Source organism: Hetaerina americana, unplaced genomic scaffold, assembly GCF_022747635.1.
Source record: "Hetaerina americana unplaced genomic scaffold, ioHetAmer1.1.p SCAF_10, whole genome shotgun sequence".
NCBI lineage: Eukaryota > Metazoa > Arthropoda > Insecta > Odonata > Calopterygidae > Hetaerina > Hetaerina americana.
The window spans coordinates 38,956,883-38,973,184 of record NW_027286070.1 but is presented as its reverse complement, the minus strand read 5'-3'; the positions used below and the strand labels follow the sequence as shown (position 1 = coordinate 38,973,184).

The 16,302-nt window shown below is 34.9% G+C and overlaps 1 protein-coding gene across 3 annotated transcripts in view; it reads left to right on the top strand.

Annotated features, from left to right (window-relative positions):
- Gbeta13F (guanine nucleotide-binding protein subunit beta-1) overlaps positions 1–13,124 on the top strand; it is a 92,231-nt gene extending 79,107 nt beyond the window's left edge. For all 3 annotated transcript variants that reach the window (XM_071598525.1, XM_071598527.1, XM_071598524.1), the window contains exons 6-9: positions 1,335–1,464; positions 3,436–3,507; positions 4,399–4,615; positions 7,565–13,124. In XM_071598525.1, the coding sequence (XP_071454626.1) occupies positions 1,335–1,464; positions 3,436–3,507; positions 4,399–4,615; positions 7,565–7,671 (526 nt within the window). In that variant the 3' untranslated portion in view covers positions 7,672–13,124. The remainder of the gene's footprint in view (positions 1–1,334; positions 1,465–3,435; positions 3,508–4,398; positions 4,616–7,564) is intronic.
- Positions 13,125–16,302: the final 3,178 nt, after the last annotated feature.

Below are 16,302 nucleotides of genomic sequence, written 5' to 3'. Positions count from 1 at the left end.
CCACAGATCCATTAAAAAACCTGTCTATTAATGCCAAATTGTCTTGATTGATCCAATCAATGTTCAAGTTACATGCATTCTGGGATTCAACTAAAATGTATTTGAGAATAAAGACCGGAAAATTGTGTCCATTTACTTCACATGTGTGTGTGTGTCCTGTATCTTTGGTTGTTTTATTTTATGACTATTGAATGTACTAGTTGCTCCAAGTTTTGTTCAACTTCAAGTAAAACATGAATTCTGTGGTTTTGATTTGTTGTTGACCAAAGGATTGAAAACCCATTTGATAAAACTTGTTTTTAAAGTCTTTGCCATTTTGGAGATCGCTGAATTAATTTCATGAAGATTGTCAATATGCGCATGGAAAAATCTTTGCCAATCCTGTCTTATCTTGAAGTAATTAATATAAAAATTACTAGGAGCTTGGGTAGTCTTCTCATATGATCAGATGGAGAACAAATTATGTAATATCTCAGAAATCGACAGATTTAACGTAATGGATCTTTAAGCCTTTATTTGGGAGGGTATGGGGCTAGTAGTAGCAGTTATTTGCAGGAGGTGACCAACAGACTGAATTCATTAGTGCCATTTAGATTTAAACTTGGTATAGTTGGATTTACAGGGACTGTGGAAAGGGTGGAGAGAGGTCATTAATATCCCTTCCATACTCCACCTGAAGTGCTCTTCATGTAGCATTCCAAATAGGGATTAGGTATCTCTGAAAAATCCTGCCAGTGCTTGGAATGAAACCTAGGACCCCATTTTGGAAAACCATGAGAATACTGTTCCAAACGCCAGTAGATTATGGCTATGTTAATTAAAATTTTTGCTGGAGATTGGTTTGTTGATAATAATTGGCATGATAATCTGTCAGAATGTGTGTTAACCACACACACAGAAAGTATCTCAACCACTTTTAGTGAAAGGTCGTTGTCCTCATTTTACTGCATGTAACAGTAGTATGATATGGACCCCGTTCATTTGGATAATCAACTGTATTTTCAATGACAACGTGCATATGCTGAAGCATTTGTACTGTAAAATTTCTGCCAGACACAAGTGAATCAAGAAGTTTATTTTCATATCCAAATTCACAAAAGCCAATCATCCAAAGTGAATATTTTGGATATATAGTATTTTATTAATATATCCTTGTTCCTAATACCCTAGTCTGCTGATGGCACAATGTATTGTTTGTGAACCCGAACATCTTATATGAATTCAACTAGCAACTTAAGGAAAAAAACTTAAATTAGAGTTATTCTAGAGCTGCTAGTATGCAATTATTATGAGATCCGTCATTAACAATTTTAATACTATGATCTCTTCATCAGTGCGCTGTGGGATATTGAGACGGGACAACAATGCACATCATTTATTGGCCACACAGGAGATGTTATGTCTCTTTCACTTTCTCCAGACATGCGGACATTTGTGTCGGGAGCCTGTGATGCCTCAGCCAAGGTAAATTTTTTGTCTGATGCTTGTTTCTAGCTGCACTTAAGAATGGCTTGCTCAAGTGTAAATGTTACTAACACTTCATTCACCACTCCAGTCAAATTTCTACTATTCATAAATATGTACGAGGGTCATCCGGAAAGTAGTACCCGTTCGTGAAATAAAGACACAAAAGTAAATATTAACAAACATAAAAAATTTTATTTGAAAGAGGATACTTTAAACTACTTCTCAACATAATCTCCAAGCAAATTAAGGCATTTGTCATAACGTGTGACAAGTTTCTGTATTCCTGCTGCATAGTCCTTCGCCGCCAGCTCATTGAGATACGCGAGGGACCCATCTTGCACAAATTTTTGCATAATGCAGATGGTGTTTAACAATTTCATGAACAATTGTTCGAGAAACATTGGGAAAATGCTCACAGATGTCATCAATTGTGACGCGCCGATCGTTCCTCACGAATTCGTCAACTGAGCTCACCAGTTGGTCTGTAATGACAGACGGTCTCCCCGAACGCTCATCGTCGTGTGTGTTCCCCCTCCCCATGTTGAAGTTGCGACACCACCGCCGAACAGACGACTCGTCCATTACATTGTCTCCATACACCTCCTTTAATTGGCGATGAATATCACATGGGCGAACGTTTCTTGCATTGAGGAATTTAATCACTGCCCTCACTTCACAACTGGCGGCGTTCTCAATTTTTTTAAACATTGTAAACAATCACAGAAACAACACAGGCAATGCTAGCGTCACGCAACTTGGCTCAGAGAAGGCAGACAAGCCACTGAAGCTATCTGACCTCGTCCAGCGGCTACTCGCGTCGTCAGCACTTCATGCGGCACGAACGGTTACTACTTTCCGGATGACCCTCGGATGTATTGTAAACTACATTTCCTTTGCTATTTTTAATTTCTTGTAGTTATCCTTATTTATTTTAGAAATGATGTTCAATCTATTTTACTTGTTAAAATAAGTTCACCAAATAAAAGGGTTGTGGAGAGAGGTAACGATTAAATTTTGAGCAGTCTTCATTGAAATTGAGAAACTTCTAGCATTTACAGGTTTTGTATTTAATGACTTGGGGACACAAAAAGTAAATGTGCTAACTAGGAAAGAATTCTAATCAGTATACTTAGTGAAGATAATAGCATTAAAAATAAATATGATATGCAATACTTTATTATGGTATTTGAAAATTATTTTGTTGATTAATAACACTTGTCTTTTATTTCTTTATTTTTCATTTTAATCTTGTGCTGTGGCAGACATAAAAACTATAATAATAATAAACTTTGGCATGTTTGATTTTCTCTCTTATTTGTTCAGATAAAGCAAATATTATCATAAAAAAATATCCATATCAAAAAATGGAATTTGTATGAGTAAGAAATGTCTTAATTTAATTATTTGCTGGCCATGAATATCTTATCAAAAGTATTTCAAGAATGAAAAGGAGCTTAGATTTTCACTTCTGAGATTATTGAATGAGGTGTTTATGAAAATAAAGTAATAACTTGTAATGAGGAACTGAACCTGCTAATCAAGGTAGGTGATAGTGTAAATTGGACCATTTTTTGTGATGAAACTGGTAGCTTGCCAAATAGTTATTAGCTAATAATTAGCCAGCTTCAAATTTCTTTTATTTGATTTTTCTCTATGTATTTTAGTTCAAAAAACTGAATAGTAGCTATCTTAATTATTTATTCTAAACTCTGTGTAGATTGAAATATAGTTGTGTGTGAAGAAATTTTGACAGTTCAGATTTGTTACAAATGTATTTGAAAAGCCTGAATTCTTCAATGTTGGAGTAAGGATGTGAGCAATGGTAGGAATTGCTGCTAAGCATTATCTGTACTATAAATGTGTGCCTAATATATCCAGCTCAATAAAAAATTTCGATGGAATTTTATCTTAATAAATTTAAAATCCATACTTTTAGGTTTTTAATATGGCTCTCCTTTTTAATTTCAGCTTTGGGACATACGGGAGGGTATGTGCAAGCAGACATTCCCAGGTCATGAATCGGACATAAACGCGGTCACTGTGAGTTTGTTTATCGTATTATTTTTTTGCATACCATATACTGACCCTGCATAATCAGAGAGATAATAGATTTGTATTTCCAGGGGTTAATATTCTCAAATCAACTTTTTTTATTAATGATAATGGCCAGGTAAACTCAATGAAGATTGTGCAATATATCCCTTGTCATTAGCATTCATTTAAAATATTTCTTTTATAAATGACTCGAATGAACAATTTTGTGTGATGTAATTTTCATATTATCAGTTTATTTTCCATAAACTGTAACTGAAAGGGTGATAAAGAGGGGAAAATGATTCCCCACAATACAGTGTTTAATTATTTGAAGTTATTGTCACAGTATTAGTGATGAGTTGCAGCGACTCGTAACACTGAATGCTGATATTTTTTCTGTAATATTATTTTTAGATAATTTGCAAGGGCAAATACTTAATCCTATTTTTGTGGCTCAATTTGTTACTCACTCTAAACTTATTTATGGAATTACAAAAAATCACTGGAATCCTAATTACAAATTTAGTGTGTGAAATATTGGGGAATGAAGGGTTGTTAGCTATATTAAGGATTTTTCCCAATCAGGAAAACCTGTATGGATTTGTCTTGCTTTAAATTGTGGAACCCCCTTAAGTTTTTTGCCAGTGAAACAGTATACAAATAAAAAAAAGGAATCATGGACCTGCAGATTAATTTTTATTTTTTGAAACTTTCATTGTTTCTCATGTTAATTTTATGGAATGATTTAGATATATCTGATGTGTTTTTCCTATTAAGTTTCATTCAGATACATTGTTCTTGCAAATATTTTTTCACCTTATAGTATCAAAATGATGGTAGATACCTTAGCTTTTGTTTTCTGTATGCATGACATCATTTTTGAAATTTTTTTCCAAGTTCTTCCCGAATGGCTATGCATTTGCAACTGGCTCAGATGATGCCACATGCCGCCTGTTTGACATCAGAGCAGATCAGGAACTAGCCATGTATTCACATGACAACATTATTTGTGGGATCACCTCTGTGGCATTCTCGAAATCAGGTCGCCTCTTACTCGCCGGTTATGACGACTTCAACTGTAATGTGTGGGACTCAATGAAAACGGAGAGAGCAGGTAAGTTGTTGATAATTGTCAGGGAATGTAAGATAATGGCATTGTGACAGTTGTTGTCATGGTGTATGCCAAATAATACTATGATTGCTATGGATACATTTAATAAGAAACCTTGGATTATGCCTTCTAGGTAGAAGCATTATTGTTTAGAAGAAAAAAAGCTCCTTTTAAAAACCCTCATTTAATTGTGTGGGATTATTTGATATAAAGAAATGATTGATTGTTCATTATGTGGGTGCCTATCATCTTCTATCCCTCATTTTAAAATGTCTTTGTAGCCAAGGAAATGCAGAGTTTGCATATAAACATGTTTTTATTCAGTTGGATGTTTGAGTCATTTTTACAAGTATAATACTGTTAGTATGTGACAATGAATGTTTGCCTCTACTTCTTGGCTCCTTTGTTCAAATATTTGTTTGGCTGAAAGTATCAATTCATTCATAGGATAGAAATAAATCTCAAACATCAGCCTGAAGGTTAGTTTGACAGGTGTTAGCAGTGTTCACATTATACTAATTCCTACTGCATGTGCAATTCATCAAGATATGGGTGTGAATTCCTTTCCATGTTATAGCCATAATAAAATAAAGCCTATATGAAAAGCTTCCTGAAAATGAGTCTCTTCGGCTGCGGAATTCCTGTCAAAGTAATGTTTTCAACTGACACTAAAAAATTTTTCCCCATCAACTTATAAAATGTAGATGTAATGTATTGCAAAAAAATATAATATTTTCTGACATGGTCAGGGTGGTGCAATATAAATTTCCAATTTTATTATTCAGTGGATTGGCAAGAATTACGACGCATGATCATAAAGTAAGGGCCGTTTGGTTACAGGAGAGAATATACTCATATGAAACACATTTTATTGGCACATTTAGTTAGCTACAAACCTACTTCACTTCTCCACATAATCGTCGTTCACTTCTAAGCATTTTTCGTACCGCTGCACCAGCGTCTTTAAACCCTCTGCGTAGAAGCTCACCGCCTGAGATTTGAACCAATGGACAATGCCGTTCGCGAGTTCCTCTTCGTTTTCAAAACTTGTTCCACCGAACCACTGTTTCAAGTGCAAGAAGAGGAAGTAGTCGCTAGGTGCAAGGTCAGGACTGTACGGTGGGGGGCCCAAAAACTCTCGTCCACTAGACATTCTTTGTGGTGGCTGGTGAGCATTTTCGGTACCCACCTTGCACCCAATTTGTGGTATCCGAGGTTTTCCGTGACAATATTGTAGACAGTAGTGTATCCAAGTTGAGGAAATTGTTCTGCCATGCCATTAATCGTTAATCAACGATCACATAGCAGTTTTTGTTCCAATTGCAAAACAATTTCATCTGTCTGAATACTAGGTCTGCCTCTTCGCTCTTCATCATGGACATTTGTTCATCCATTTTTAAAATCACGGCACAATTTTCTAACCTTTCCTTACCTCATAACTGTAGGTCCATAAACTAGGCATAACTCTTGATGAATTTCAGCAGCCGACGATGCTTTTGCGTACAAGTATCATACGACAGAACGCACTTCACTGCTGGTGGGATCAACAATTGTCGCGGACATTGTTGTTTGAATGCACAGACAAGCAAACGACTTCTGAAACAAAACAAATGCTGCTGTAGCTTCTCAATGAATCAATAGTTGGCACTGCAGGAGTAAAAATGTGTTCTGAAGTGCTAATATTTAAATATAAGCAATAGGCCCTTACTTTATAAATATGCCTTATATTTATATTTTTTTAATTGCTGTTTTGAAACTTGGTCTAGACTTTATAAAAATTTGCATTAAACAATGTATATTAATGGTCTTTCATGCCGTTAAGATTGGCATTTTCATTCTGCAAGTAGAGTAAAAAGTAACACTGGATAGCCACAGTTATGTGGGATCCTATGGTAAAGTGTGTACATATTTGTCTTCACATTAACAGAAGGTAGGAGGGGCAGAAGAATACAGTGCAATTCTGTCATTTAGATATAGCCAGGCCCGAATCTTTGTGGCTAAGCATATTTGGTGATCTTACTCCGACAATCCTAAGTGGTTAAAAAAGTCATCTCTCTGCCAATTTAAACCTAGCAAAATATCTAGTACAGGTCTGCTTTCCATCCAATTATTTGAACAAAATATGTATATAAATCCTAGAATTTCTGTCACTGGTAGGGGAAGCAGATATCCAAAATAACATCTTATCTGCTATTTTAATGGAAAAGTTATCACCAAGTTATGTATTTTAGATTTTTATGAAAGTCTACACTTGCTGTGGAATAGAATGAAAATTTTTGGTTAGAAACATTAATACTTTGTTTAGACAGTGAAGTGCCAATTTTCTGATGTCTCATTGCTTAATTGTTTGGCTTTGCTCATATCGAAAGATATTAACTCTCCTCTCATTTAACCCAGACTTCCCCCTATGTCTTGTCTCAATACTAGCAGTTCATTATATTTAATTCACTAGAAAAATTGTCCCTGTCATATTCAAGTAATTTACTTACATATTTTAAATGCATTGCTCTATGTTTAATTTTATACAGCATTGCTCCATATCAGTACAATCCTAGCGAGCAACTGTTTATGCTCCTATCACTGAATTTTGAGTAATCCTCTTATCCTTCAAATTATATGTTTTAGAAAAAAGAGTCAGTGCTCGATTTAGATGTAAAAATTATATGAAAAACATACCGTGAATTTTCATTACATTAGCATGATCTAGTGCATGAAAACATATGAGGATAGATGCAATGAATGCTATTGCATCAGCGAGTGCATTAGTTATCATATTTCTTTTCCTGAAAATTCAGGATATTCAAAAAAATATTTCTGTAGTCAAATTGAATTTTGACCTGGAAATTCTTGAATAGCTATAGGAATATATCTATAAGCCTTTCACTCCTGAATTTATGTGAGTAGTACAATTGGGTAAAATGTTCTTAAATTACTTTTTGTGTGCCTGTGTAGGTATCCTTGCTGGTCATGACAATCGTGTGAGCTGCTTGGGTGTGACAGAAGATGGCATGGCCGTAGCCACTGGATCATGGGACAGCTTCCTCAGAATCTGGAATTAAAAACAGAAGACTGTGAGGGAAGAGGAGGAGAAGGATAAATGTTGGTGTAAAGAAAAGGAAAATCACACAAGAGGTTTGGAAGAGAAGATTTTAAGAAAGAGAACTGGTGGTGACTAAAGTATCACAAGAGAGGATGGAAATTGAATGGACAAATGAAAGAGAGAGAGAGATTAAACACTATAAAAAGTTATTGATGCTATGTTTATGATCGGGAGAGCGACTCACTGGGATTTTTTTCTTTTCTGTTTTTTTTTACAGTCTTCTGTTATCCATGCGGAAAGAAGCGTAAAAAAAATATCACTTCTGCCACCGAAGGTTAATGGCAAATGAGGAATCATGTCATGTGTTTAGGCTGGCATGTTTTGCTGTTAACCCCAGAGTAGGTAAAAAGAGAAGGAATGTAGGAGGAGGAGGCTTTACAGCAGTAGAGAGACTGCTTTCTTCCTCACTGCCCCACCCCCTCTCTCCAGAAATGCCGAAGAGGGGGGAGGGGTCGAGGCCAGCATGGACCTTGTGTCTGGGAAAAGGAAAAAACCAGCTTTATATATATATAAATATAGAAAGATGCTTCAGTCACTCAGGCTCGAGTTCATTAATAGCCACCCTGTTTGAGTGTCAAGTGTGTGGGCAAGTGTGAGTGAATGTGGATATCTGCAATTGTGTCTGTGTGTGGACTACATGCATTTGTGTATATGTGTGTGAGAGAGAGAGAAGTTGGTCTGTATGTGTTTATTTGTGTGCGTAGATGTATGACTCTGTGTGTATGCAATGGCTGGAATTTCCATTCCTATGAGAGGAGGAGGTATCACTAATTGCATTTTTTCAAAGGTATCATGTCTACTAATTCTATGAAAGGGTCTTAGCAATGAGGCTTGAGGGTGTGTAGGTTGAAATTGAGGGGTTTTGGAGAGAACAATTTTCATCGGTCTTTTATACTTTTTACACTTAATTTACTTCAACATACTCCGTTACATTCTATTTGAATACTAATTTCTACACTGCCCAAGTAGTAGCAGTATCTATTGTGATAAAATATTTTTTTCTCTAAAGGTAAACAGTAGTACAATACGCTACATTGCATTCATTTAAAGCTGCTTGTAACTAGCCAATGTGTTAATGTTATGCTGGCTATTATTAATTTCCCCTGCTGTCTATGATCAAAGTGATAAAAAATCAGTAGATTCTTAGTGTTAACTTTTTCATCTGTTGTAATTTGTTTGACAGGAAATTCAGTGAAGCTCAAAGATTTCCCCTCCCCTAAATCAATGGCTATTAGTCTCTCCCTTCACCTATAAAACTTCTGTAGCTGTTACTAAAACTACTCGGTAAGTGAAATTTTAGTATTATTAAGCATTTGGTGAGGGAGAGTGCTTAAAATGTGTCACTGTGCACACCGTTTGCTTTGAAATGGGCAGGTGAGAGGGGAGGTTTGAAGGGGACGGGTTAGATGAAATAAGGTGGCTGGCTGGAGTGCTAGGAAAGAAGATCTTGTAGTAAGCTGAGTATGCAAGCAAGAATTTCAGTGAAAATTGGTGCCACGTTCTCTCTCTATCATATTTTCTCTCTCTCTCTCTCTTTGGGATCCTGTGAGACAATGGCCCAGGACAACCGATTTGATGAGGTTATACATGATTTTCTCCCCTTAAAACTTTGAAGGCAGCAGTACAGTTTCACTACCAATTATTGATTGTGTGGGTGTCAGCCAGGAAAACAAAAGACTTCTTGTAATAGTTATTTATATCATATGGCTATGTGTTCATAAATATGGCAGAGGGAGGGAAACATTGTGCTGCCTTGAAAAAAAATAGTGTAAGTTTACATGTTTACGCAGCACTCTTACAAACACATACTTCCATTAAGAAGAAATTTAGAAGGGTAGAATAAGTGAATGGAGGTGCTTTTGATGATGAAAATACGATTCCACTCATGCATTTGTTGGTAACAGCCTCAAAAAACTCCCCAGTCATCCACTACCACAGGAATTTTTTTATAAATATATATATATATGAATACTACTATACTTGTTGAAAGGAAAAAGTATATCTTTCAGTCCTCATTGAGTGTGTGACTAATTATCCTATTCGGGACCACACAAAGGTAATTGGAATGTACATTTGCATAAGGCATAAGCAAGCATGTGAGAGCATAGAGATTTAGATGGGTGTGATACAACACCAAGACCCATTTCATCTGCCAATTCTCCTGGAATGTTATTTCATGCTCAGTAGGGACAGTTGTAAAAGCATGGCGCGGAGCAGTCCTAGGCATGAATTTTTTATAGGTTTATTTTTTGCTTGAGTGAAGTAAACTCACAGTGGGTTTGAAGTTAACAAAAAAGCCATTTTTTAATTTTTTTAGGTGTCCATAGCTTACCTGTAGCGTAGTGTTCTTAAAGAGGGGATGAAAAAAATCAATAAATAATCTTCATAATTGATCCATCTTAGCTGAGTTGCATGTTGCCAATTTATATTAAATGAGGAAAAAAGATTTTCATATGGAAAGAGGGGGGTAATTAAGGGAAGAATGTGTAAGGTTAAAATTGCAAAATAATAGGTGTTCATGTATCATCACTGCTTAAAGAATGATAGTTAAAAAGAAAAGAATCCTGCTGCTTTGATACAGTACATTTTTAAATGTAGTGTGTTGCATATAAACTTGTGCAAAAAGTGTTTTTGTTTTGTAAAGGAACAGAAATCTCTATCCTTTTTGTGCCATAAATTTACTTCAGAAGAAAGAGAGATCTTAAATAAGCTTATAAAAACCATCCATGAAAAAAAGGCATTTTTTTAATTTAATATTTAAACAGTATATGTGTCATAATTGTGTATGAAAGTAGCTGCTGTGTTGAGTGAATAATTTTGAAAAGAAGGTGGTAAATACATAATTAGTGGAAATATTCTGTATTCCATAAATGCAAGGACATTTATTATGCATTGTTAATTGCTTGGTTCCTAAGGAAGACACGTTAAAGTTATTGTTTCCCTTCATTTTTCCTCTGTAAGTTATGGGAAGCTTTTATTACTACCATTAAAAGAAACCAATGCGCATGCGTACTAAAGTGAGTAGTGAAAGAGGGCATATGGGAAGTTGTGGCATTCATTGTTTAAATAGCAGCCTTGAATTTCTGGCAGTCTTTTGTCTGTATGCCACAATGGTTCATGCACTTTTTTGAAGTGGCAATGGCACAAAGAGAGAAGGAAGAGATGAAGTTAATATGAAGCTGCTCCTCTGCACATTGTTGTCAACAAAGGGCTTTTATAAAAAAAAGAGAGAGAAGCCAAAATGGGTTGTCAATCCTGTGTGTATATGTCCTGTCCATGGGCTTGAGCGAACTGCACCGAAAGAGGATCTTCCCTCCACCTGCATTCTTTTTTTGTCATTATTATTATTAATTATTATCATTATTACCATTATTACCGAGAGGAACTGGAAAGTGTGTATGTGTGTGCTTGTGTTACAAATTGAACTGCTCTTCATCTGGGTGAAACAATTTCCCAACAATGTATTGTTTATTATCGAGCGAGAGTGAGTGGGTGGGTGTGACCGGAGGGAGTTGGAGAGAAACAACACAACATCAACAGCACAATGGATGAGAGTAATCAGTCAACTGCATTCTTTTTTTTTCTCAAATGGAAAACATGGCAGTTGTGGTGCCACACCCTCCATGAACTGTGTTCTCAATTACACGCCATGCCTACTTGCCTCTCTCTGCTCAGTGCAAACACTTTAAAAGTGTTGTAATTTTTTTTATACATATAAATATATATATATATAAATATATATACACAAAAAGAAAAATATGAGGAATCAAGAAGCTTGTTTTTTCCCTGTTGCCTTGGTGCATTTCAGTGTTTGAATGTCTGCTCCCAATGTATAAGCTTATGGTGTGACTGTGAGTGATACTGATATATTAATTGAAAAGGAAATAACTGCGTGAGTTCTCCACGTCAAATTAGATGATGGGTTTTTTTCTTTGTGAGAAGTAAGTTATTTATAATCCTGTATAAATTTTTGTTCCAAAATATGTAATAATGTTTTTTAGCCAACTCATTGTATGTGTAAACAAAGCACATCAGGTTCCAAAGTTGGTATATGCTAGTTGGATGGAAATTCATGTGGCAAAATTTGTCATCTTGGTGATATATATTGAGCAGTTGATTGAAAGAACATTAAAACCGTTCTTTGGGTGCATGACTTGTTATTGTTCTATTTATCATCCAGTTGAAGAGTGGTAGCCTTGCATTTTTACCCATTTGTGTGGTGAAAATTGCATGAGCACTTTTTATCCCAACTAGCATATAAGTATGGAGAAAGAAATAGATATTCCCAGCGTTGACATTGAGGCATTTTTAGAGGTATATGAAAATATATATATATAAGTATAGAAAATGTCACTTTTCACAACATTCATGCTGCCAGAACTGTGTGTGTACTGTTGCTTGTTTGTTACTTTGATTTGTTTTTCTTTTGATCTTCTTAATGTCAACTCTGTGAAAATGTTTGGGAGGCAAGTGGTGTTGATGAACATGAGCAAGTTGGAGAGTTGGATGTGTCCCCTAAATTTCTTAATAATATGGTAGTAAAAAAAAGGTTTATTCCAGATGCAAATGGAAGTGTAATACGTATACCTTTGTAGTAAAAGAGATGAGGAACTTCCCAAACAAAATCCATACCTGAAAAAGTCTTGTGCTCCCCGTCGTCCCCCCCTCTCCTTATTATTCCCTTGGCTGCTTGGAAAACCCGTTTTCACAACCGAGTTTATTCATATTTGTTATTGTCATTATTTTGGCCCATTTTTGGACTTACAGAAAACAGGGAGAAAGTGAACAATGGAAAAAATGCACGTATAGGTTGTGTTTAATAGCCTCCTCCATGACTGTTTCATATCATTGAACTGACAAAGGGGTGTGAAACACTGCCTGGAATATCTTGAATGAAACTTGTAACATTTATAAAGATTTTAAACAGTTTATGGAGAGACGTGACTTTTGTTTCCAGTGACTTCCAAAATTCAGGCAAACCTGCTTATATGATAAATTTTGATAGATAAGAGGCTGCAACACACGAGCTATGCTCTCCTTATTTGATGCGGATGGGCAGCATATTTTTTATAGATATAGATAATGCCTTTTTGTCTCTTTCTTCCTATCCCATTATTAAAAGCTTCATTCAAGGGGTCATACCCATACTTCTTCACACCTCTAGCCTTTGGCTTTGAAAGGCTACTGAGTTAACCAAACCTGCTCCCTTGCTTGTGGGAAATTAAACTTAACCTTGTATTTCTGGACACTAAAATGTTGAAAGCTTGGTGAGGGAGCAGTGCATCTGAGTGGAAAATTCAAGTAGTTCTTTTCATTTGAACAATTTCAAAGTGTAGCTTATGGAGGTCCTGTTTGTGATTTGTCTTGTAAGTAAATATCTCACTTGTCCAATAAAGCTATTTGTCTTTAAAAGACTCCAAAATTAATTTTTCTTTTCTCCTCGATTTTTCATCTACTGAAATTTTACATTTTTAAACCTTTATATCAGGGTTTGATGTCTTAATTGATGATGTCTACCACACCATTTTTTTTGTATAATTTGTTGAAGGATTATCATTTTTTTTCAATAGGAAGATGATCTAGAGAATTGCATAGCTATAAATTTTCTGTTTTAGTAAAATCCATTTTACATTGAATTCAGTAATGATTTTTGGGAAGTTAATTTTTATGATGGAAGATAACCTTATTCTTGTCTAAGTTTCTTGAGAACCTCAGTAGGTCAAGTTGATGAGTTGCAAGGAGGGTATTTCTGTTTATTTTTTACCAGAAAATAAGTTAAATCCATTTAGAATACCTTCAATTTGACACTCATATATATTGAATGAGCATGAACTGAAAGAATTTTTTTAAATAATATTTCAATATAATATTCTACTCATTCATTGGACCTTAAACTAGTATTACTCATTGATGAAGCAACTGCAGGAAGCATCTACAACAAATAGGCATTCCAAGACGGCAGGTCCACCTGCCTGGAAACCTACTCAAAATTCAGGCTATATGTTCTGTAGAAATCAGTTTATTATGCATTTTAAGGGTAAAAGTTTTCAGCATGTAATTAAGAGGTGCATAATAAGTTCACTAAAATGCTCTAAAGGAGACTTACGGTGGCAGTGATGCACTTGTAATCTAATAGTTCCTTTTCTTGCCCCTTTGAGTGATAATGTTCAAGTGCTGAGTTCCTTCTGCCATTGAGAGGAAATGTCATGTTCATTATTTTACCAATAGTTTCCTGGAAATTATTTTCTTTGTGCTTGTTACATTTATGATTCCTCCAACCTCACTTTTTAGTCTTATATAGACTATATATCTTAGTGTATTATCATAGTGGAAAGCTGCAAAATACCCTTAAAAAATTATGTTGGGAAAAACTGGAATTTTTTAATGAAAGAAAAAAGGACACCCAAATAGGGGAGACCTATAATTGGACAGAATCACTCTTAAAATAAATGAAGTGACGCATGTTGAACCATGACTGCATTAATTCTGTACAATACTCCATCACTACAAACATACTGCATTATGAAGTTCAAAGTTGTGTGTGTTAGGTATGCAGATGTTGCCTGTACACTTGTGTATTAGGTAAGTACAGCTGTTCTCTTTTTATGTCAGCAAGTTTTTCTATGGCTGGTGCGAACAATCTGAATGGAATTTAAAGATTCATAAGTTCTTATGCTGTTAAATAGGGTTTTTAATGCTAGAGTGCATAAATGAACAATAATTTAGAATAGTGGTTCCACATCTAGAATGCAAAATTAGGCAGTTATTTGTAAAGTGCTCCATATGGCATTTATCTAACATTATTTTTTAAGTATTAAATTCTGAACTATAAAATTTTCAATCTACTTACTAATAACTTCTACCTTAATGGCATTAAGAATCATTCAAGGCCCATTTAAAATATCTGAAGTATGAATTTGATGGTTTGAGACTCTACTTCTTAAAAATTCATGGATACTGAATAAATAAACTTAGAATTTTCACCCCATAAACTTAGTGATACTCCCAGTTTTGATGCATAGGTGATATTATCGTGTATAAATATCCTAGCCATGTATGATTATATATCTGATGATTTTATTACTATGAGTTGAAACATAGTATTATAGTTTTTTTTTAATTATGAAGTTTATATATTCAATCTCTCAGGTATGTTTAACACCTTTCTAAACTTGTGTGACCCTGGTAAAATGTTAAAATTATAATTTTGTCAAATTTGACGACCCTTCGATATTTTTGCTCCAAATGAAATGGTCAACTGTAGGAAGTAAAATTTCTTTGGCAGAGGATTTCTGTTAAATGTTTTAAGATCCTCTATTTTAAGACGATATTATTGCCATTTCACGAATGAATTGTCTCTTGGGGAAATAGGGTTTTGGTGTGCATCATTCTCAGAAACTATTATGTGTGTCAATGAACCTCAACTACCATTTGAAAAATTTTATAGTGCATACATACTTTATACCAGTAAGTTGAATAATTAGCTTGGAAGTTGGACATGGTAAATTTTGGTTTCATTTGTCATATTAATTATATGTTTGTGGTTTCTATGCATAGGAACACCTGAAATAATGTCTCTTAATAATCGTACGATAAAATCTCCTTCCTGTAATATCTAGGCTTAGAAAAGCATGCACTATAGGAGGGAGAGTTAACACCTGATTTTTATTGTGATCATATTATTTTGGAATGATATACATTATATCATTATTCAAGTATCATGTTTCCAACTAGAAAAGTTGAGAAAATTTTCTGGCAAGGCTTATTATCAGCATTTACAAACTATGCACAAATATTTCATAGTGCTTATACATGGTTTTAAATTTTTTTAAGGGGCCAGTATGTTAGAATGCTTAAAGCTACTGTAGTAATCCAAACACTTTCAATTAGATGTCCTCTCTGAAAGTGGAAAAATCAAAATAAGCTTGCATGAGGTTGTCAAGGACTTGAGTGCAAATACGTGCATTAAGCAAATTACCATAGATATTGCATAATATTTCCGAATGGCTAGATTGTTTTATTAGAGACTTGAAGAAAATTAAACTATAGCTGGAATAAAATATTCATGACTTCAAAATATATTCTTAGTTACAAATTGAATTGTGCATTGAAGTAAGTTTTTATGAATGATTTTTGTCATTCACTGAAATGAGCTGAGTTTTTATTGCTTGCATATTATCCTAAGTTGGGTTAATTCTCTTTTCCAGAAGTTGAGACAGATTAAGTCAACCTGGATTAGAAATGGTAATCCTGTTTAGAGGCTGGATACTAAATAAGTATACAAAGAACAGGAAAAGAAAAATTACTTCAACATAAATCTCAGCAGTAACACCACAATAATGCAAAGCACAAGAATGGTGGTAAGTTTTTTGCCCAACAAATTAGCTGCAAACCCTAGAAATGTCTGATATCTAACTTTGGCCGATCAAGTTAAATATTTGGGGGTAGTTCTAAGACCACGCCTGTCATGGGGAGCACATATCAGGACAGCATGCTGATCCGCCTTAAAGAAACTCAGTCTCATTAAAGGGTGGTTGAGAAATACAGGGTGCGGCAACATAACTTCCTTTTTTGTAAGTGTTTTATAGTG